General features: G+C 40.2%; 5 protein-coding genes, 2 long non-coding RNA genes and 1 pseudogene across 10 annotated transcripts; 2 read left to right on the forward strand and 6 right to left on the reverse strand.

The window, feature by feature from the left end:
* Window positions 1–22: 22 nt before the first annotated feature.
* Window positions 23–3,182, forward strand: LOC104452411 (the record flags this gene model as incomplete). The annotated part of the gene is made up of 5 exons (XM_039316928.1): window positions 23–103; window positions 530–611; window positions 831–895; window positions 1,797–2,810; window positions 2,925–3,182. Coding segments are annotated over 5 exons (1,431 nt in total), but the record flags the coding sequence as incomplete, so codon positions are not given.
* Window positions 3,183–4,489: 1,307 nt separating this feature from the next.
* LOC120295640 lies at window positions 4,490–7,207 on the forward strand (annotated as a pseudogene).
* A 980-nt stretch (window positions 7,208–8,187) lies between these two features.
* Window positions 8,188–8,737, reverse strand: LOC120295698. Its single transcript, XR_005553018.1, has 2 exons — window positions 8,662–8,737; window positions 8,188–8,524 (listed from the first exon to the last, which is right to left on the reverse strand). It is a non-coding gene; the product is annotated as an uncharacterized LOC120295698 (long non-coding RNA).
* A 730-nt stretch (window positions 8,738–9,467) lies between these two features.
* LOC120295695 (histone-lysine N-methyltransferase SUVR4-like) lies at window positions 9,468–13,593 on the reverse strand. The gene is made up of 7 exons (XM_039317050.1): window positions 13,540–13,593; window positions 13,251–13,442; window positions 12,187–12,420; window positions 11,145–11,859; window positions 10,862–11,059; window positions 10,161–10,423; window positions 9,468–9,513 (listed from the first exon to the last, which is right to left on the reverse strand). Exons 4-7 carry the CDS (start codon window positions 11,202–11,204, stop codon window positions 9,468–9,470), a joined length of 567 nt encoding a protein of 188 aa, XP_039172984.1. The 5' UTR covers window positions 11,205–11,859; window positions 12,187–12,420; window positions 13,251–13,442; window positions 13,540–13,593.
* LOC120295641 (histone-lysine N-methyltransferase, H3 lysine-9 specific SUVH4-like) lies at window positions 11,601–12,801 on the reverse strand. The gene is made up of 4 exons (XM_039316929.1): window positions 12,796–12,801; window positions 12,187–12,420; window positions 11,766–11,859; window positions 11,601–11,614 (listed from the first exon to the last, which is right to left on the reverse strand). Exons 1-4 carry the CDS (start codon window positions 12,799–12,801, stop codon window positions 11,601–11,603), a joined length of 348 nt encoding a protein of 115 aa, XP_039172863.1.
* An 86-nt stretch (window positions 13,594–13,679) lies between the features above and the next one.
* LOC120286399 (protein FAR-RED IMPAIRED RESPONSE 1-like) lies at window positions 13,680–15,366 on the reverse strand. 2 transcript variants are annotated; one of them, XM_039317048.1, is made up of 5 exons: window positions 14,836–15,366; window positions 14,248–14,361; window positions 14,034–14,158; window positions 13,903–13,968; window positions 13,680–13,737 (listed from the first exon to the last, which is right to left on the reverse strand). In XM_039317048.1, exons 1-5 carry the CDS (start codon window positions 15,260–15,262, stop codon window positions 13,711–13,713), a joined length of 759 nt encoding a protein of 252 aa, XP_039172982.1. In that variant the 5' UTR covers window positions 15,263–15,366; the 3' UTR covers window positions 13,680–13,710. The 2 variants fall into 2 exon arrangements, with proteins under 2 accessions (XP_039172982.1, XP_039172981.1); XM_039317047.1 differs by having other exon boundaries at window positions 14,248–15,366.
* An 11-nt stretch (window positions 15,367–15,377) lies between these two features.
* On the reverse strand, window positions 15,378–16,478 carry LOC120295694 (protein FAR1-RELATED SEQUENCE 5-like). Its single transcript, XM_039317049.1, has 2 exons — window positions 16,440–16,478; window positions 15,378–16,328 (listed from the first exon to the last, which is right to left on the reverse strand). Exons 1-2 carry the CDS (start codon window positions 16,452–16,454, stop codon window positions 15,744–15,746), a joined length of 600 nt encoding a protein of 199 aa, XP_039172983.1. The 5' UTR covers window positions 16,455–16,478; the 3' UTR covers window positions 15,378–15,743.
* LOC108954453 lies at window positions 16,479–20,604 on the reverse strand. 3 transcript variants are annotated; one of them, XR_005553015.1, is made up of 5 exons: window positions 20,470–20,604; window positions 19,677–19,809; window positions 19,471–19,585; window positions 17,280–17,379; window positions 16,479–16,609 (listed from the first exon to the last, which is right to left on the reverse strand). It is a non-coding gene; the product is annotated as an uncharacterized LOC108954453 (long non-coding RNA). The 3 variants fall into 3 exon arrangements; XR_005553014.1 differs by lacking the exon at window positions 16,479–16,609 and having other exon boundaries at window positions 17,200–17,379; XR_005553016.1 differs by lacking the exon at window positions 16,479–16,609 and having other exon boundaries at window positions 17,200–17,379; window positions 19,677–19,802; window positions 20,470–20,574.
* Window positions 20,605–22,396: the final 1,792 nt, after the last annotated feature.

Here is a 22,396-nt window from a genome sequence, read left to right on the forward strand (position 1 = left end):
GCAACTTTATTTGTCAATCAAATTTGCTGACAGGAAGAAAGAGCCAACATGGAATGAGGAATTCACTTTTAACATTAAGCTCCCTTCGACTAAAAACCTCCAGGTTAAGCCTCTACCAGAGTGGTATCCATTACTTCCTTTCCACTTTGCATCTGTGGACTAACTGGAGACCGAATTGCTGGCATGTTTAGGAAGGACTTATCCTAAAAATATGTGATGCTACTTTTGTAATAAATGAATGAACGCCATTTTGAGGTGGCCAACTGCTGCATCAATTTTTGGACTCCTCTTTTACATGCTAAGGAGATTTGCTCATTTGTTGCCTTATTTGATACAATCCCAAGTTGATTGTGCCATATATCTTGCATTAACATAACACGAAGCAAGCAACTCCACCATTTTGTTTTTTTTGGGTACAAGTCCTTGCTGATTTTGGCGCTCAGCAAATGGATACAGCTATCCTTAAATGCATGAACTGAAGCTGAATAATTGTTGATCTTTTTGTTGTTCACTGTGGTGTGGATGCTAGGTGGCAGCTTGGGATGCAAACTTGGTAACTCCACACAAGCGAATGGGCAATGCAGGAATCTGTTTGGAGCTTCTGTGTGATGGTGAGAATCATTGAATTTGTTGTCGATTTGTATTTTGAACTTTATTGTGCAATGCTGCTGGTGGTTTAGTTTGGTGGTTCAGAAGTCAAATAAATGAGCAATATACCAGATCAGTTTTTCTCCTGTGAAACATTATTTGATACTCTATGACCTTGGCAATGGATGAAATGACTATCATATGGAAATTGTACTTTTTCTTGATGAGCATGTCTGTTTCAGGAGATTCACATGAAATGGTTGTGGAATTAGAAGGAATGGGTGGTGGAGGGAAGATACAGTTAGAGGTAAGTGTGGAAACATTTTTATATCAATCACATAGTTGGAAGCTCTCTTAAAAGGACGATTAGGATTTCTGTTTGAAGACTCTTGACTTCTTGAAATAAACATCTATATATGATTTGTAATTGTTCAAGAGAAGTTCCAATTAGAAGGTAGAGTTTTCGTTTAGGCCTATAGCTTCCAGCATCTATCGGTGAATCATTGAGCATTAGCAAGAGCTTTTTATTAACGTTTGCTTATTTGAGTACCTGGCAATTACTGTATAAGAGCTTTCTCCAAGATGTTGTAACATCGTTTCTCTTTTGTTATTATGAATCAGTCGCTGGGTAAATCTTAGATGCTTGAAGAACCAGTTTACACCAATACGCTATGAACCCTGGACATCTAAGTCTGCACACACTCCAGCTCAGCCCTTTCCAATAGGCTAAACTTGCTTTATTATATTGGTGGAAAAGATGACATTGAAATACAAAGTAAACCTCTTATCTGTTTCAAAGACATTGAATCAATCATGGGGGTTGTTTGTCCATTTGATCTTGTATGTCAAAATCGAGTATCTACTGAGATGCATATGACACAAACACGCAGTGCTTGTATATTGTCTCACATGTATGAAGTGTGAATAAGAACTACTAATAAACAAGTTTAATAACAATCTTTCAGAAATCAGACAATAATGCTGGGAGGAGAAAAAATATTTCCACTATTGGACTTTGGTAGGAATATTAGAGAATCCTATCTGAACCAGGCAAAATTGGTGATGAGTATCTGAATTCCATTTATGAGAATTCTAACCTTGGTTTCGTTATTGTGGATTTCTTTCCATGCTTTACTAAGATACCAGTTATCGTCCTTCTGCGTGTTATGCCGGAAAAATGAGCAAGCTCACTGGTGATGCTGTTTCAGGTTAGATATAAAAGTTTTGATGAAATTGATGAGGGAAAGAAGTGGTGGAAGCTCCCATTTGTTTCAGAGTTCCTCAGGCAAAATGGGTTTGAGTCTACTTTGAAATCAATTGTTGGGTCTGATAGTGTGCTGGCTCGGCAGTTTGTTGAATATGCTTTTGGGCAGTTGAAATCCTTTAATGAGACATATCCTTGGAAGGATAAGCTTTTAAATAGTGGTAAATATGTAGCAGAAGGGGAATCGGTCAATGCCACTGCTGCACCTGAGAAGTCTTCATCTGTAGATGTTCCATTGCTGAATGACCAGAGACTGAATGAAGAGAACATTGTTGTTGAGTCTTCCCCTGATTCAACTGGATTTGAGAATGCTAATGGAGAAAAAATGCTAGTTGGTGAATCCATACAGTTTGACAAACATTTCTGGAAGAACTTTGCAGATGTTATCAATCAAAAGGTTGTACAGAAACTTGGTCTTCCTGTCCCTGAGAATGTAAAATGGGATGGTTTTGATGTACTAAATAAGATTGGCATACAATCCCGGAAAGTTGCAGAAAAAGCTTACGTTGAATCTGGGCTTGCAACGCCGAGTAGACAAGATATTGATGATTCCGCAGAGAGCGGGCCACTTCTAAGAAGTGCAATTCAGTCTTCAATTCCGGATATAAAAAAAGTGACACAAGATTTGTTGCAGCAAACTGATTCTGTTTTGGGGGCATTGATGGTTTTGACTGCGGCAGTTTCTCGGCTAAATAAGGAAGCGCGTTCTATGGAAAAGAATGATAATAAAATGAAAAGTGATGATTCTGTGTATTCTAAGAGTGAGAATCTTGCAGTCTCATCAGACGTATCATCATTGGATGAAAAGAAGTCGGAGGAGATGAAAACTCTTTTCTCTAGTGCAGAAAGTGCTATGGAAGCCTGGGTGCTGCTTGCCACTTCTCTTGGTCATCCTAGTTTTGTTAAGTCTGAATTTGAGAAAATTTGCTTCCTAGATAACGCATCCACTGATACACAGGTATTGTCTTCCTGTATTTGACATGAAAATTTTCTGAAGTTGAATGGCATTCTGTGTTATTGTATCTTGAGATCATCAGGGTATAACCGGTGTATTCATCGTGAATTGTTGCAGGGGAAGAAATGTACAGCATATCCTGCTGTGAAGCTCGACGTGGTACTAGCCGGCGCCACATGGTTAGAACCTGATCCAATCGATCGCTGCTTCACCGATGGAAACTTGGTCACAGGAGCGGCTTGGCCTGGTCACCCAGAGTTCATTTTTCAGTTAATGGCACTACTGGGTATAAAGGTAACCTTTTAGCTGACGTTCGTGCTTGTACATGTATCAAATAAATAGCATGGAGTCTACTTCCGTGCTGGCTATAAGAAGGAAGAATGAGAGAGGTGTGTGTTTTGTGAATCACTTGGAACAGTACATGGCCGTGGATGTTGACAGAGTTTTGCCCTGGGAAGTTTTCTATTATATATGGTCGATTAGTGAATATCACACATTGATTAGTCAATCTCCGCTGATCCAGCATTTTCTATCGTTCATTCGCTGCAGCCTTTTCTTGGTCTTACTAAGAGGTCATTCCCTGCATCAACAATATAATTGCCTCCTCATGTTATGTATTAGGAAAGGTAGCCTACATTATCAAATCTGTGTGACTTGGCGATTCATTGGCGCTGTGGTTTAGTGTGCATTCTTGTTCGATTGATTCGTGGAGGACAACTGTCATACTGACTAGAGCTCAGTCGATGTACCTACTTCCTTGTTTTACAATGGGTGGGAACTCATGACATTGATTTCGTTTAAAGATAACAACCTTCTTTGCTTACAAGGTCACATTTAGAACTGATATTAAACAAAGAAAGATTAACCATCGCACTAAACCTAAGTGGATATTCTCTGCATGAATGTTGGAGTTTTATTGGAGGTATTCGGCATTGTTTTCGTCATCATACTTTCCATCTTCCTTCACATTGGGTCACCGATCGTCATGAGTTCTCAATGAAAGTGTGACAAGGGACAAAAGGAGTTTCCTTTTGGCTCGATTCTCTCTTTAGTCTTTGTTTGCGAAATGAAGGAAAGTGGATGGAATGAGAGTGGGTGCGGAAAACAGAGGATACTGAAACCTGTTAATGCGAAGAAGATCGAGAGAAAACTTTGGACATTGACTGATTTTCTTTCCCTGTCCCTCACTTTTCCTCCTTTTCCTTTTTGAAGAGTTGTGCTGAGTGTTAAGGATATGTGAGCTTTGTGGAGAAAACTTTGGCATGTACTGATATCCTGTATTTTTCTATTGCAGTCTGAGGAATGAATGAGGAAAGAGATGGAAAGATTTGATCATGAAAGAAGGAAGGAAGAAGAAAGGTTGATGCGTGAACAGCAGAGAGAGGAGAGATTGCTACGTGAGCAAAGGTGAGAATCAGAGCGACAGGAGTAGTATTTGCAGAAAGAATCTAAGGTAAGTATTTGAGCTTGATATTGCATTTTCACTAGTTAGTTTCTTTTGCTTTATTTGATTGGTTAAGTAGCATCTCTTCTTTTCTCTTTTCTTTACCAACTTCTCTGGTTTTTTTGTTTGGAAGGCGGAGAAAAAGAGACAAAAAGAAGAGCTTCGTCGAGAAAAAGAAGAAGAGAGACGAAAAGCTGTAGTGGAGAAGGCCACTGCTCGCAGAATTGCCGAGGAATCCATGGAGCTTATGGAGGATGAACAGCTGGAGCTGATGGAATTGGCCGCTGCAAGCAAGGGGTTGCCTTCAAGTCTTTAGAGATAAGGAATTGACCTTTGGCACTGCACGATCAATATGAATAGCAATTTCAACCACTATGCATGTTTGCTCAACATCATACCATAAAGTAAAACTAGAAGAATAATTGAGTTGTGCAATCAGTAAACAAGAGCTAAAGCAGCTTGTCATGCTACTATTGGTAGGAGATGCACGGGTTTTTTGGATTTTGCCTCCTTAGTTATGTCAATGCTTAAGTTTTATAGGGGACAAAGTGAGCTGCCAACATTTTCTTAAGGCTATACCAATGTTGGTCTTTGACATATGGTTGTTTTGCTTGATGCAGGAAAGTGGCAAAGAAACAAATATGTGGGTGTGTCCCTTGTTGGGAAAATGCTTGCCATTATGGGTTTTGGAAAGGTTGGATCAGAAGTCGCACGTCATGCCAAAGGTCTTGGTATGCATGTGATTGCACATGACCCTTATGCCCCCGCAGATCGAGCACGCGCGGTGGGGTGGAACTTGTGGGCTTTGATGAAGCCATAGCAACTGCAGATTTCATTTCATTACACATGCCCCTGACACCTGCTACATCAAAGGTTCTCAATGATGAGACTTTTGCAAAGATGAAGAAAGGAGTTCGAATTGTCAATGTTGCTCGTGGAGGAGTGATTGATGAAGAAGCTCTTGTGAGGGCATTGGATGCTGGAACTGTTGCTCAGGTATTGCTATCTCATATCTGAAATGTTGAGTTTCCTTCTTGTTGCCTTGGGAGGTGAAGCACATACTAGCCTTGTTGCAGACGGCACTTGATGTCTTCACAGAGGAGCCACCAGCGAAGGACAGCAAGTTGGTACGACACGAGAGGGTCACGGTGACCCCACACCTTGGAGCCAGTACCACAGAAGCTCAGGTTTGTGAACAGTTACAGTTTACCCAACTTTAACTTTCTCTATATTATTAGAAAGCATATAAAACGGTCACTTGACATGCCAGGAAGGAGTGGCTATTGAAATTGCTGAAGCTGTCATTGGAGCTCTAAAAGGAGAGTTGGCTGCTACTGCTGTCAATGCGCCGATGGTTCCTGCTGAGGTATCAAGAACTTTTTCTACAACTTGGCTGTTTGGCATCTCTTGGTCTATTTCTAACTTTTTATCCTCCAATCTGTTTCCTCTCAATCTTCAATATATGTGCTCTCAGTATTTGACATATCTCATCATGGCTTGGGCTCTGATGCATAATTGTTGTGATGGAACTTGCTTGATGTGTGATTTGGAGGAGAATGAGTATGGGTGCTCTCTAGAAGTTTGATCTTTTTTGGCAAAGATTTGTTCTGAGGCGATCAATTGCAATTTTCTGATATGTGTACAATTGTTTAATTTCATTGATGTTTGGCTTTGGCCCAAATCCAGCTTCCTCTTTGTATGAGATGAATAGAGGAAGTGAGATTTTGAGGACCGTAAAATATGCTGGCCCAATTGTTTGATATGTACCGTGGAGGAGAATGATTGTCAGTGCTCAGTAGAAGTTTGATCTTTTCTGGCAAACATTTTTTACTGAGGTGGTTGATTGGAATCATCCGATATGTATACAATTGTTTAATTTCGTTGATGTTTGGCTTTGGCCCAAATCCAGCTTCCTCTCAGTACAAGATGAGCAGAGGAAGTGAGCTTTTGAAGACTGTAAGAGATGCTTCCCCTTGGTCGATTCCTTTAGGAAGTGGGTCAAAATGTGGTGTGATAGACAAGTAACTCTGGATGACTGTAATGACGATTTTGATGGCTGAGGGTGCTTTGTTTAAGATCCAGAAGGCAGAACTTGGCTCAAGATATGCTTGAGTAACATAAATGTTGAGTTCTTTATACATTTCCTTTTTGGCTGCAGGTTCTTACAGAGCTGAAACCATTTGTTGTACTTGCTGAGAAGCTTGGGAGATTGGCCGTTCAATTAGTTGGGGGTGGGAGTGGTGTAAAACCATAAAAGTGACATATGCTTCTGCAAGAGCACCTGATGATCTCGACACTAGACTACTCCGTGCTATGATTACTAAGGGTATAATTGAACCCATATTCGATGTCTTTGTGAACTTGGTCAATGCAGATTTTACTGCTTAGCAGAGAGGACTAAGAATAACAGAGGAGCGGGTCATCTTAGATGGTTCACCAGAGAGTCCTCTTGAGTATGTCCAGGTTCAGATTGCAAATGTGGAATCAAGATTTGCCAGCGCCATTTCAGATTCTGGGGAGATCACGGTTGAGGGGCGGGTGAAGGATGGGATCCCACATCTCACAAAGGTGGGATCTTTCGAAGTGGATGTGAGCTTGGAGGGAAGCATCATATTGTGCAGGCAAGTTGATCAGCCAGGTATGATTGGCACAGTAGGAACCATTTTGGGAGAAGAGAATGTCAATGTCAGTTTCATGAGCGTTGGTAGGATTGCACTGCGAAAGCAAGTCGTGATGGCAATTGGAGTTGATGACCAGCCCAGCAAAGAGACTCTGAAGAGGATCGGGGACATCTCTGCAATTGAGGAGTTTGTTTTCCTCAAGTTGTAATGTGGGTGTGAGTTATGGTACTACATATGTATGTCTTTCATCATTCATAGCCGCTGAGCATGATTTGCAAGTCTTGCTCTGCGATTTTGGCTGTGACGTTCGTGTTTTGTAGTAGTATTGAGCTACAGCAGAACAATAATCAGTGGTGCTGAGAGGAGGTTCTGTACTTTATTATGTTGCTTTTTGCCTGAATCAAATGCTCTTTTCCAATAAATTCATACAAGTTAAGAAGGTGAATACTTTGCCTCGATCTAGGATTCATGTTTCCTCCATCCCCCCTCCCCCCATAGTTATTTTTTCCCATTAAGTCCTTATAGTGGCTCTCATGAATTTCATGTTTCTCCTCATTTTGATTTTTCAGAATACAATAAGGTAATCATTTATAGACCCAATCCATTGAATGAACATTAACATCCAAAGAATCCCTGGAGTATGCAATAAGGCGGCATTGTCTAATGTCAAGAACAGTAAACAATGGGTAGGAAGACTGTCATGTGTAGTAGCAGAGATTCCACACATGACAACTCCTGGAATTTCTGCTTCGGTATGTTTTGCTGAAGTACAATAATAGTCTTGTTCATGCGGTGGCTTTCATCATGCGGAACCTCATTGCTATCATCAGCCATCACTACAAAGTAAAAGAGAGACGAAACTAAAAAACCTTTGCACTGTGAACCGCAATAAACTCTCGACTCTTTCTGACATAGCCTACAATCCCAAAGGATGTGATCCCCATTTGGCGCGGTACATGGCGCTTGACCTCAATATTAGATCAACAGCGGGGCAAGTAATCAGTATCTTGGAAGAGACAGCCTCTGTTCCACCTCCCAAATACTAAGTTCACGCTCAGAAAATAGTTTCATGAACCAGAAAGAAATGGGACGTGAGCCAGAGTTGTCGGACGCAAGAGATTTAGGTCAGTTCATCAAGACATCCAATATGAGTCTTCATCATTACAAACATTAGATGCGTGGGATGTCTTTGGGAAACATCACAACATTTAAGCACAGAAAATGTACATTCCATGTAAAGAACAATGATCAGGAGATACGCGCAATCAAAATTAATCGAACATTATAAAAACGAGAAAACTAGTTGCATCACAACTTCAAACATCCCTCCGACAAATTCTGTAGTCGAAGAACGTTTCTTATTTATCAGAACATCCCTGTTGCATACATGGAACATAAGTAAAAACTAAAGTAAACATAGCCATCAAGTACTATTTTGAGTGCCTGTGACCAAAACCATCTGGAAAATGAACCTCCTCAGCATCAGAGATTGACGCACTGATTATACGTACTGTACAGAGGTAGACGCCAAAGCCAACTTTAACTGCTAGTCTAATGTGCCGAAAGATACTTGTACCAAAGCGCTCTGCATCATCGGCTCATGATACTTGAACAAACTTGTCTAAAGCGGATGTATCCAAAGCTGCAAACTCCTTAATAGCCCCAAGCACAGCAAGTCCAAGTTTTACAGTGTCATCGTGAGTTGGTGCCTACAGCAGATAAATTTTTATTTGAATTCTTAATCCAATAAAATCATTTTTATGGTAGCTTGTGTAAGAGATTCCTCTACCTCAATGTTAAGAGGAAGAACAGGATCATAAAGCGAGAGCCTCAGAAGGAACCATCCTCCAAACCCAGATACCCGACCTGTTTAAGCAGCAATCAGACTAGAGATCAGCATCACATGCAAAATGCAAAGCTCACCCAGTGTCTTGCGCTATTCAGGGAGAAAAGAAGGGAGGAATTAACTAGATAGCATGATGGACCTGCATTTACTTTATAGTAAAATACTCCTCTGAGGTCACTAGTTCAGATATTATTTTGGTAAGCACACAGCATTTTGCTCAACTCATTGTGGACTATAATTTTGACTCCTCTTGTAGATACAAATCAAGAACCAACATGGACTCCATTGTGACGTTTAACTCTCCTTCTTGCTCCCATCCCCAAGAGCATTCAAAACGTATGTACTTTAATTGAGAATTAGAGCATTAACTTGTCTCCTCAGCATATGAACACGATAATACACTATAAATAGCTGCTGAAATGATGAGGTCCAATCTATTAAGAATAACTTCATCGATTCAAAACTTACTCCTTTATAATTTACTGGAGCTTTCTGAAGCTTTGGGTCCAAATCAATAGAGTTCTCCAAGTGCTTCAACACTGCCTCTCCATAGTCTCAGAAAGATCTGTAACCTCTACACTATCAGGATCTTAGAGAAGGAAAAAGAAAACGACATTGCTAGAAACCAAGAAACCACGTACCCTCCCTTTAAGTCCGGATGACTCTGGTTGATCTTCAACCTCAATTCTACAGCAACGGCTGCTTCTTTTAGACCCTCTACCAAATCTGTCAAGACTCTGCTGCCGTACCTACTCCTGAAGCTCGAGTTGAAGCAAGTTTGTTGAGAACTTTGACCTATAACAAAATGGGAAGTTATTATGACTCAAAGCTTTAAGCTCATGCATTGCAGTTGGGGGCATTTAGAATTCATCTCTGCAACGTCAACGCTCATCTATTTCAAAACTTTTAATAGCAATTTCCATCTCAAATTGTACTTCACACAATTAAATCACAGAGATCATGCAATTCGAAATAACACATACAGTGGCCAAAAATCTGAATGTTTTCTTTTAGATGAAGAAAGGAGGTAACTTGATTCTCTTGACCAAGGGATGGTCGTTTGAAAGAGAAGAGTCAAGGTCTGCTTTCTACAGTCCCTCAGGAAACAATAGCAGTACCAGATGACAAAGCAAATAACTCAATTTCACCAGGTTTAATACACGAGTTCTACGATGAATGAATAGGGGAAATCCTTTCCAGGTGTCTTGAATTTTTATGCTGTTTTAGGAGATAAGCTTGCAATGCGCAGCTGAAAGTTGGATTCTCAAAGCTTTAGACCAAAGGACTTATGCTTAAAAGTGAACTTTCTGCCAGGAGCTTCGTTTACGAATTAAACCATCCAATATTGAGGAATTTCCATCTTAAAGGCAGATGCAATAACAATCTAAGAGCTCAAAAACCAAATAAACATAAGAATGCTACTTCTCAAAACAAACAAATACCTATGGTTGATAAACCTAGCAATGTTTCCAAAGGTCGTTGAATCCAAACAAAGAGCTTCATCATCCTTCACACACATGGAGCTCCAATCAGAATCAAGGAGCACCTGATAAGTACGTTTCGCAGCGTCACCCTTCTTCAAATTTCGCTCATGCATTTCCTTGATGGTTAATATTTCACCTATGTACTCACATACAAATGCACCTTTAGGCAGTTCATCCAGTGCTTGCAGACCCCACCCTTTTCCTTCAGGCGTCATAAACACCTGAAGGACAAAATCAGTCACAAAAGAGTACAGGCTTAAGCTTAAGGGTTCAAACAAAGTCACTCACTGCAGTAGTAACTGGAACACTTTTAAGAATGATAACCACCACAAGGTCCAAATATGACAGTAGAGCTACAACAGGCAAAAGCTTTAAAATAACAAGAAAACAATTCTTTACCTGCATATTATAACTTATGCCCCGCTGCACCACTTGATTGCCACAATGTTTACCACAACCACACTTTCTCCAGCACTATTTGATAAATTTTCTCTTCAGGTGGCCTGTATACGGTTCTAAAATGTTGTTATCTTTTGACTTTTCTAGAGGGCATTCCCAACAATATAAGTGGTGGCTCTTTTTAGGGTCGCGATTGACAGAAATACACTTCAACAAAAAAGCTTCCTTTACAAGACCTTTCACAGTGTATATAAACTCACCCCCATTTGCACATGCACAAGCACAGGGTACTGGACAAGGCAGGCAGTCACCATAACAATTTGAACAGCAATTCTCATTTCCGATCTCAGAAAGGGAGAAATTGATAGAAGCACTAGAGAAAGCGAGGCTATGAGGTATGTAGTGAAAGGATGGTGGACACTGCTCATCAATCTTGTTAACCCATGGGCTTCTTCAATCTGCAACAAAATGACATTTTTGGTCACCCTAAATCTATATCAAAAAGTGATGACAATACTCTGCTCTCAGAAGCATCAGAATTACCTTGCGTTTTCTCTTGACATGCAGGTCAGAAGTTTCATGCAAAATTGTGCTGTCAGGCATGAGATTTCACAAGCCTAGTTGTCTTCCCCGGAAGATAATTCAGCCAGGACCACTTGATGGAAGCAGCAAGGCACTTGACACTCCGAAGTGACCGCATGGCGTGAGTGACTTGAAAGGAAACCAAAGGGCTCACAATATAAGAAATCAACCGCACAGGTTCTACAAAACCAAGTCTTTTTTAGTGAGGGAAAAGCACTTTTTGTTGCTTCCCCTCTCACCCCTGAATTTTCATTTGCAGATATAGTGGGCAATCAAAGCCCAAAGTATCGTAACACGGGAAAATGACAGATCCTAAATACACAAAACTTCCTTAGCCGACAAACGACGTGCACTTCTTTGATTTTCACAACAGAACCTATTTGCTTTCCCTCTCCGTTTCTGGCTATAGAATCTAACCTACTGTATCAAACCTGTCACGGCAGAGACAAGATTACAGGAACAGACAAGCTTACGCAATAGCACATTACCACAAAATTTGCTTGGTTAAGAAAAGCATAAGAACCACAGAAGGTGGAACAAGCACTTGGAATGTTTTAATGTTTTAGAACAAGCGCTTCGTACAATCAGCTGCACCACAGTAGCATGGCATTCTTTTCACCTTTCCATCAGGGCCAAAAACACTATCAAGCGCATAGCCATAGTCATACGTAAGCTCCTACAGACGAAATAACTGGGAGTCAGTCATGCTGAGAAGAACCAGAACAAACCCGCTTAAAAGATGTCAGTTCCTCAAAATTAGCGAGAACCAGTGGTCCACACTTTCAACAAATCTTTCAGCAAAAGTTTACTAAAATAAAAGCAGTCAGTTTCATGAATAAGCAAGGCTTTCAGACTAGCAGCTATGTGCATGCACCTATATCTCGTAAGCGCACACATAAGTACAGACAGAGAGAGCTACGACTTGACACAGTGCTGCTGAATATATTTAATTAAGTCTATAGCTACCAAGCGAAGAGTGCATCACAAGAGAAAAATGAATTACCTGCAATGGTGGTATGTTATCAGCTGCAAATAGAACCACCCTAGCCAGCTTAATGTCTTGGTGGGAACTTAATACACATTGGACAAATAGATTGGGCTCGCAACTATGATTGATAAACCAGGCAATGTTTCCAGCTGAACCAGCATCAATGCAGAACTCTGGGACCTCAGATTTCTGTTCATCATGCTTTTCCACCTGATCAGCTGTCCCAGAGGATGCATCTCGTGACCTCCTCTGATTATGGATGAGAAATATGAGAAACATGAAGTCACATTTCGGCTGTTCTTGACAGAAAAATGCATTTGACAGTGACTTCGAGTTAGCTTTCACACAGTTACATGCTTTTCCATTTTTCAACTTTCAGTCTAATAAGACAATACTACAAAGCAGTGTATAGATCTTGGATAACTCTTGTTAAAATTTGAGAAACGGCCAGATGCCAATAGAAGAGAACAGCATTCAGGAAAACTTGAAAACAGACTAGTCAAACTATTCTCAAGACAGCAGTACAAAAAAAGTTGCCAAGCAAACTTTTGAACCATCTAGATATCTTAAATATATATTCAAAACAAAGCACTATTCTCCTGTACAAATACCTTGGTAACTAACCTCCATATTTGTAGCAATATTTCAAGACTTTCAATTTTAAGCACTGAAAAGGCTGATTGTAGACGATATGCCACCTACCACATAATACTAATGCTGACGATGAAAATACTCAATTCATTTCTCAATCCTATGTCATTCCCATTTAAAAAGGCTAGAAATTACAATGTCAAAAAACTTAAGTTACTGAAAGGAAAGAGGGTTCATGCAGATAAGGTCGCAATAGACCCCAACCCCATAAACAAGTGAGGTTGAAATTCTACAGCAAGGACAAACTTCCTTACTTGCTCAGAAAGCTAATCAATTCTGCCCTTTTGATGCTAAAAGAGCTCATGAATTATGATTGTGAGATGGATGCAAGAATTTTGATTTCAGCACAAATAGTTGAAAATGAGTCATATTTTACAGCTAAGTTGAGAAGGGACAGGTAGTGCCGATTAAAAAAAGGAAGAGGTTACCTTTATCTGTATCAATGGAAGTTTCAGCTCAGACCTATTAGCTGCCTTTTTGCTGAACTTGTAAACAGCACAAGCATTATATTTTATGACGGTTCCTCTAGGCTATTTATGTTGCGACCGTGCATTATCCGTGCTTTCACAGGGGCCTCCGGATTCATTCATCCCAATATGTTGAAAAGAGTTTGATGACCCCTATACAAGAAAATGACAAATATATTAATATTTATCTAAATAATATGCTTAGATAAATGTCTTAATTAATCTCATATCAATGAAAAGTAAATTGTACCTGACTTAGAATTGTTCCATGAGATCTATTATTGTACTCCAACATCTATCCAAAAATAAGCTACTAATAGTAAATATTACAATTGTAACAAAAAGTTGAAATAATACTAACAAATAAAATGATTCATAATAAATACATGAGTAGTGAATGGAGAAAATCCATTGAAATTGCTTACGGCATGATATATGATGATTGCATCTACATTAAAAAAAAAATGACCCCTTTACCATAATGCAATTAAATTATCATAATGATTGTAACTTTTGAGAAAGTGTTTTCTACCATTATAAAGAGGCATAGTAACTTGAAAAATATACAAATTGATTGATCACCAATTAAACTCTATACATAGCTATTCAATACCTGATTAGGAAATTGGCAAAATCCATTCATAATCCCCGATGGCATGATGTATGGTGGTTGCTGCATCTATACAAATTTTTTTACCAAATTAGTAAATTGTAAATAAAAATGGAAAGCTAAGAGCAACATACCTGATTATGAAAATTCATGGTAGGACCACCAATGTTGCTGGGATAAAGGATACTTTGAAACTGATTTTGATGACTCAAATAATTTGGAAAATGAGTTTCACTACGTGTTGCTTGAACAACCAACTCTACATTAGAAAGCAACAAAATGTTAATTAGCATCATGCAACATAAACAAAAAATTTAACTTATCATATTAACCAAAATAATATGTTACCTCGATTGTCTATTTGCATTGGGGGCATTCCTTTGATAGATTTTTTCTTCTTTTTCTCAGTTGAACTTTTTAGTCTTCCATAACTGATTCCCTTTCCTTTCCTTCGATGGGGGTCTAATATCGAGATATCACACAAAGAAGCCTCATTATCACCATCATCACCAGCGTCATCAGCCACGGCCATACTTGAATTGTATGATGAAATTTGAGCATTCGCTATTTGCATATTCTCCCTCACTATCTGCATAGTGTTTACATCTTTGGCTCCCAAACTCATCAGCTTAAAAGATTCTTGCATTAATGTGCAAAACCGATTAAATGTAGACGGACTAGGTGGCAAAGATTCATCATTCACAATCCCTTCTTTGGCACCCTTGGTCCATCTTTTCAAAATATAGGGAGATGGAATGCTCTTAACTATCGATTTATTCTGATTCAACACGTACAATGCATGGCGACACAACCACCCTTTTGACTCAAATAATTTGCATTCACAAGAAATTGATAACTCCACAGGATTAAATCTGACAAGGTATTCATGTCGACACCTTATGATATATGAATAAACCGATCCATCAAATGTAGTACCTGAAACATCTACAGAGAGACATTCCATTAATTCTTCAGAAAACTTCTGAAAAATAGTATGGGTATAGACTGCAGCAGCATGTTCCAGGAGCTCATTAGACGAAACCTGCAATTTGAGCTTCCCACGAGACCTGTAATCATCTTGAATTTCAATTTCTCTCATGTGCTTCAGTTGCTCTTCATAATAGTAGACAAATTTTATAAGGGATGACGTCTTCTTCGAAAAATGCTGGAAGACATGGTTAGTGCTCTCACTTCTTTGACTTGACCTTATACCACATGAAAAAATATCACGACCAAAAGCTGAACTCCATTTATGTCTAAGGCCGTATAATCTCTGAAGCCAATTGTTGTTCTGAGTATCCCACTCCTCTTCCATTTCCATCCAAATAGATTCAAATTTGTCTTCCGATTTACATCTATACATAAGCCTAAAAAAATACTTATCTCTAAAATCCGGCTTATGGTAAAGCTGTGGAATGTTTTTAATGGCATTTTGTATGATGTGCCAAGTGCATAAACGATGATGTGTATTCGAAAAACCACTCTAATGGCTTTTGCCATGGCTTGATCTTGATCGGTGAATATGGTTTTAGGAGCCTTATCTCCCATAGACTCCAAAAACACATTAAATAACCAAATGAATGATTCCGCCGTCTCATCCAACAAAAATGCACAACCAAACACAGTATTTTTCCAATGGTGATTAACCCCAACAAAAGGTGCACAAATCAAACTATATCTATTAGTTCGATACGTGGAATCAAACACTAGCACATCACCAAAACAATCGTAATCGAATTTGGACAAACTATCTCTCCAAAATAAATTTGTCAATCTACCTTGTTGATCTACTTGTACAGCGTAGAAAAACATTGGGTTTTGCATTTGCATGCGATGGAAATGATTCAAAAGTTGTTGACAATCTCCCCCTTCCATAATCTTATTGCTTTCTGTCTGTAAAATTTTTGACAATCACGTAGAATGAAACCCAAATTTTTACTTCCACCTGCTTCATTTGCTAAGAACTTATATGCCATAGTCCCACCAATGCCTGCTTTCATCATGCCACTTAAAACACCTTTGCAAGTATCGGATATCATCCTTCCACATCTAATCATATGCTTTTGATCTTCCGGTACAAATGCATGATTATGCTCAGAAACATACTCTATAACCTCATAGACACCATTATCAACCTTAAATTTGATATGAGCAGGACACCCACATCTAACTTCAGCCCTCTCAAATTTCTTTTCTTGATTAGATGAGGTGACAGAATGGCCCTCACAATTGCACAAAAATATTCGTCGAGTTATTTCTCCTTTCCTATTTTTAACCGTATGACCCTTCCTCACTCCAAATCCTTTTCCAATTGCATAAGCCACATACTTATAATATGCTTCATCTTCATTAGAAAAAACCATCCCGATGGCAAACTCAAAATCATTTTCCATATCACGTATTACGTGTGCAAGATGGGAAGTTTCATGCTACAACGAAATGAACAATAAATAATCAATAAAAAAATAACATCAAAATAAAACAAAATATATTTCACATTGTATGACAATATATTTCACATTGTATGAGTAAAGAATTACCTCTGATTCAGCCATTCGATAACTTTACATGTGCAAATTGTGCAAATTAATTGAGGTGATGTCTTCAAAATAGAAATAAATCTTCAAGAGTTCCCTTCTTATAAAATACAAAACAAACCAAAAGAGCAACAGTGTTGATGTAGAAGTCAATTAGCGTCGCTGTCATCCACCTGCAAATCGATAGCACCATTCAATACATTCACAGGACAAACTAATATGCTTACATGTTAAAAAACCGACTCGGATGCAAATGAAAGTAGGCCCCCCTCATATTTATTTTAAAAAAAAAATAAGAGTCCAGTCCTGGCATGGGACTTGCTTAAATTGCATGATCTCATTATTGAAGAATAAAAGTACCAAAAGAAAAGCATAGAAACCTCCATACTTAAAACATCAATCTAATATCCCAAGGGTGTTCATTAGTGCAACATTTTAGCTTGCTGATATACTAACATCTACCTCAATAGTATATCCATCACTTATCAGCATCAAGCTATAAAATGGGAACTAGCATGACCTGGTATGACTAACTTGGTCAAACCAAGTTATCTTGACGGAAGAAAACAAGCCTCGCTGAAACTGAGCTGTTGGAGATGGGAATTTATTCTCACCTTTCTTAACTAAGCAACACAAAACTAATCAAATATGAGATACCATTGTTACCTTAGCGGAGAGACAAGATAACCAAGTCTTCCTAATATTATTTCCTTGGAAGTCCAGAAAGACAAAATGCTGACCGCAAGAAAAGACTCCAACCAGATAATGTACAATCGCAATTAATTTTCCTTTTATTCCACAACTTGAGACAAAAGCAGCAAAACTCAGAGAGGATGAAGGTACCAATATTCCTTGCAATTATGCTCAAGCAGATTAGTCTCAACGAACAATGATTAGATAAACGAAGTAGCTTTTCCACCAAAAGCATCCATGCGCGAGCTCCCTACAAAGTTACAGCTGGCATCAGAAACAGAATCCAGAGATTTGCAATTAATGTATTTCAAATCCTTTCAGCTTAAGAATCAATCCGATGGAAGAGATGCTCTACAATTGCTGAGAAAGACACCATCTAAAAGCATCCACGATGAAGAATACAAATCAGAATACCTAATTATTAAAGGGTGAAGATGAGGTTTGAAATAAGTGACCACATAATAAAATTAGCAAGGGCACGCATCAATTTGTAAACCCAATAATTCATACACTAAGTTGACATTTTTTCCTCGAAGGACAGCGCTGCATCCACCACATTGGTACACAGAAACATCCGCTGGCTCTGGAAGAAGCTGCCAACATTTTGGACACTTGACTAGCCGAACTTTACGAGTCAGTCCAGTGGTCATGTTTCTCCCAACAAACTGGCTAGATTAACCTATACATTGAAACTTTCCAAGCACGATGGAAAGTCAAATAAGAGAGTGAGATTCTAATAACATTGGCATCAGGGTGTTAACCCTTAACTAGACAACAGATGCTCGTGGCAAAAAAAGTGGGAGTCGAAGTTTTATGGCACAAAACGCAAGTTGTTCCCATAACTAGAACAAGAAAACGGAAGTCCATCAAGCTTATGGATTCATGATGTACAAAGCCATTCCTAGAAATGCATACAAGCTGTTGGGCGATAACAGTTAAGCTGTGATATATGGTGTGCCCTTGTGATTAGGAAGGATCAAGACAATGATCATTGTTAGATGCAATTCCACTCTCGCACCATGGCAAAAGAACGTCTAGCTCACAGTTTCCTTTTGCTCAAAACTATTGCTAAAATTTTTCTGGAACCAAACAAGAACCCATGAAAATGCCAGGATTGATTTACATAAGACATCATGTTGGAGGATTATTCACATCAAGGATTGAACTCCAATCTGTATCATGCCTATCACCATTGTCAACAATCTATCAAAAAGTGGATATGAATATGATATGACATGTCACAGAACACATTGACAATATCATGTCACCATTAGCAGTTATGCTTGCATGGGTCGAATCACTCAACAGCAGGCTTGGCATAATAGAATCCTCAACCCTTCTACGCAGGGACATCTGGCTCTGCAATTACATTATGCATTTCCCAACAACAAATTTAAATATTGCAATGTGCCAAAATGACCACATTCTAGCCAATGATTCGGTTATTTTTCTTCTCTCCCCTAAAATCCAGCACTTAAAAAGAGTACTTGCTAGAATCGAAAGGACAAAGATGACTTGAGACAGATATTATACAATTGCATATTGCAGCCTTTGATATGATGCATAACTGCGTAAAGAGAGATTTGGGATCAAAAGGTTGATTGTTACTGACAATTCTTCGAGCCACAGCAATTTCCAAGCAGAGAAGAAATTTTTGAATTAAACAGGGAAATCAAGGCAGAAATCAAACTCTTGCTGTATAGAACTGTGGATGTTCATGTCCTAATACAGGCCAACACAAATATAATGATATGCATATATATATATATATATATATATATATCTATCCATTACCTTGGGACCTCATTTTGAAACGAACACTCGGGGAAAAAGGATAGAAGAACTGGGCAATCCATTCATTCAGTTTCCATAGCAACTGAATCAACAGAAAGTCACTGCCCAGATTGAACTGACCATACTAAAAACAAGAATCATCTACAGCTATGCCAGATCATTTATCAGGATTGGAGAAAACAACAACAACAACATAATGAAGAAGATAACATCATGTCAAATTGTCAACCCATGATTCCGAGGCAAATATTAAATGAGATCGATATCATGCACGAATCCAGATGAAGTTAGGAGACCCAACCAACCTTGGATGAAACACCAGAAACTCCGCAAGAAAAGAAGTACACGAGACAGAATCGATATTCTACCACATACAGAAATGACCCAAGGAAAATTCTGATGACGCCCGAATCGGAAAAAAATATGTAACATTCTATTATTAGGTCTAAGGGATGGGAAGTTAAAAAACAGAGCCGCTGATATTTATAAAACACTTCATGCATTTAAATCTTTAATTTTCCTTTTTGTGGGGTGAAGAACGACTAACCTTGGGAAGAACATAAAGGAAGCATCTTCTTTCTTTGCTTGAGAAGTTAGTACTTTACTCGGTGTTCATCGTGGCATTCTCTCTCCTTTTCTTTTGCAGCTGCTTCGTCCTCGTTCTTGCATGATGGAGCAAATGATTAGCGAGGATTTATGCTGATGTCTGTAGTAATTGAGGAACCATTTTCTCCAGGAAATCCAGGCTCCTACCTTAACTCGATAATCAATGGTAAACAGCTTTCGTTGGTTGTCAAACTTGGACTCGCAAATGAACAATCAGCCACCAAGCGACATGCCTCTACAACTTTATAAACTCCCAGCACTGAGTTGCATTTTCTGTTTACTGACCAATATCATAAGAATGCACGTAAAGCCTCCAAATCGCACTTTCACAATGCATAATTGACCAAAAATTCTATACTGTTCTTATCAAAATTATTGGTCAATGTAGCTTTACTGGTCCTGTTGAGCCAATGATTTCATTTTGTGATAAGCACTTACCAAATAGGGAAAAACAACAGTCAATTGTATTTATCACTTTGTTTCACTGGATTGACAAAATTGAATGCAAAGTGACAGCATGAGTTCACATCAAGCGCTCGTTCAGAAACAGAAAAGACAAAACATCCGCACCATTTGAACATATAGCGATTAACTAATCTAACATTCTCAGAAAAACCAAAAAACTCTCCCATTCAAATATTTAGAAGTGCCTATAACCGCAGTCTTCGACTTGAATGTCTTCACAAAATGGAAAGGAACTCATCAGCGCGAAGATCCATATATAAACAATAAAACGCGAGACGTTACTGTAGCGCATCAAACGAACAATGATTAAATAATAAGTAAAATACAACTATCAAAAGCAGCATGAGACCAATAATGCACTCCAAGTGTAAACAGATCAGTCTATAGACACAAACTATCACATCTCATGGTAACAATACATGTCGAAGAGATAAAATGCAGATCTTGGATTCGCAATCCACTCTATGAGGCTAACCTTCGTGCCGAAAGGACCGACAGGATAGTTGGCCGCGTTCTTCGGCAGGTCGTCGATGTCCCTCGCCGAAGCGGAAGCGGAGGGCGTCGCGTTGACGTCGGCGTCGGGGCGAAGGCGGGGGCGGAGGCGGAGGCGGAGGCGGAGTCGCGAGTCGTCGGCGCGGAGGCGGAGTCCGAGGCGTCGAGGCAACGCGAGAGGGCGTCGGGGGCGGAGGGGCGGAGGCGGAGGCGGAGGTGAAGGCGGCGTCGTCGGCGTCCGAGGCAACCGCCTTGAGGAGTGTCGGAGTCGGGCGCGTCGGAGTCGCGAGAGGGCGTCGGGGGCGGGGGCGGAGGCAGCGGCGGAGGCGGCGTCGTCGGCGTCCAAGGCAACCGCCTTGAGGAGCGTCGGAGTCGAGAATGGAGAGAGAGAGCTCGTCGGCGAGAATGGAGAGAGAGAGCAGAGGAGGGGGAAGAGAAGCAGCTATGCGACCTTTTTGTTCTCCGCAACGGAACGGAACGGAGTAGGGAGAGAGAGAGAGAGAGGAGAGAGAGGACGATTCGACAGGGGGCTCAGCGTCGCACAGAGGAGAGCAGAGCAGGGAGCGTCAGAATGGTGGGCCCCACCCTCGGCCCGCGCGAATTTTGAACGCCTGCGCCCTCGCCTACGTGGCGCCACGCGTCAATCGCTGAATGGTTTAACCCACCGCCTACGTGGAGGGTTAAACCCACCCAATATTTTCTCGGAGGCCCACCCAATATTTTCTAGAGAGACACGAGAAGACGGGGGAATTTTATATATAGAAATTCAGACACGTGGGAAGGAGGGATCCCCACACAGCGACCGGTCGACTGGTCAATCAGGCCGACACGTGCGAGAGGACTCGGGTTATGTCATGGCATCCGTCAGCTGATCTGTCTGGACTCGGCGAATGGGTTGAGGGAGGGGCAGTAGCGGTAATTTAAATGGTCTCTTGTGACTCCTTGAAAGTTTCTCTCCCTGCCCTTTTGGCCCTTCGTGGGGTCAAACCCTTTTGGCAAAAGATATCGTGCCATGTTACCCCCCGCAATGAAATCCAAGACAGATATGTTATCCAATAAGGGTAATTCTAGCATGACGGTCTCACCGTCTCACGGTCAAAGAATTACCGTATTGGATGGAGAAATATCTGATAATAAGTTCTAATTTTGACATTTCAAGTTATTGTGTTTTAATTTATAAACCAAATCAATTTACATTTTAAATCTCTCAAGATTTAAAAATTCTCTTATTCACGAGTCCATGAACGACAAGTGCGGAATGTGTCAAGGAAATTTACTCATCTTGTTAGACATCTTGTATGCTCATATCATGTTGATACTAGTATACTTGGTCGCAAAATTTGAAATGAAATTACATTTAGGTAGCAGAGTATGAGAATGTTTATGTTTCTCATTATTTTTGTTATTTTGTTCCCCGAAACAAAAAAAAAACAGAAAGCTATTTGGTAATGCCAAGTTGTTTTTTATTCCCGGGAATAGAAAGTTAGCCTGGGAATAGATTTGGAATAGAAACGATAAGCAAAAAAAAGTTCTTTCTTGTTCTCGGGAACAATTTTTAAAAATAAGCTAATTTTCTTTTTCTTTTTTCTTTTTTTCTTTCTTGTCGCGGCTACCATCAACAACCCAGAGCCACCGCCCACCGCCGGCCACTACCGCCACCGTTGCCGGCCGCCGCCACCGCCGTCGGCCGCCACCGCCGGCCCGCACTTGTCGCCGTCACCGCCGATCGCGCCCACGCCACCGGCCGCTAGTCCCAGCCGCTACCGGTCGCCGCCGCCGGCCGCCGCTGCCACCGCCGCCGGCCGCCACCATTGCCGCCAAACACCGTCACCACCACCGAATGCTGCCGCGCCCGTCGCCGACGACCACCGGAGGCCGATGGGCTTGCAGCGGTGGTCGGCGGTGACGAT

This window comes from Eucalyptus grandis, chromosome 7 (assembly GCF_016545825.1).
Source record: "Eucalyptus grandis isolate ANBG69807.140 chromosome 7, ASM1654582v1, whole genome shotgun sequence".
NCBI classification, from domain to species: Eukaryota; Viridiplantae; Streptophyta; class Magnoliopsida; order Myrtales; family Myrtaceae; genus Eucalyptus; species Eucalyptus grandis.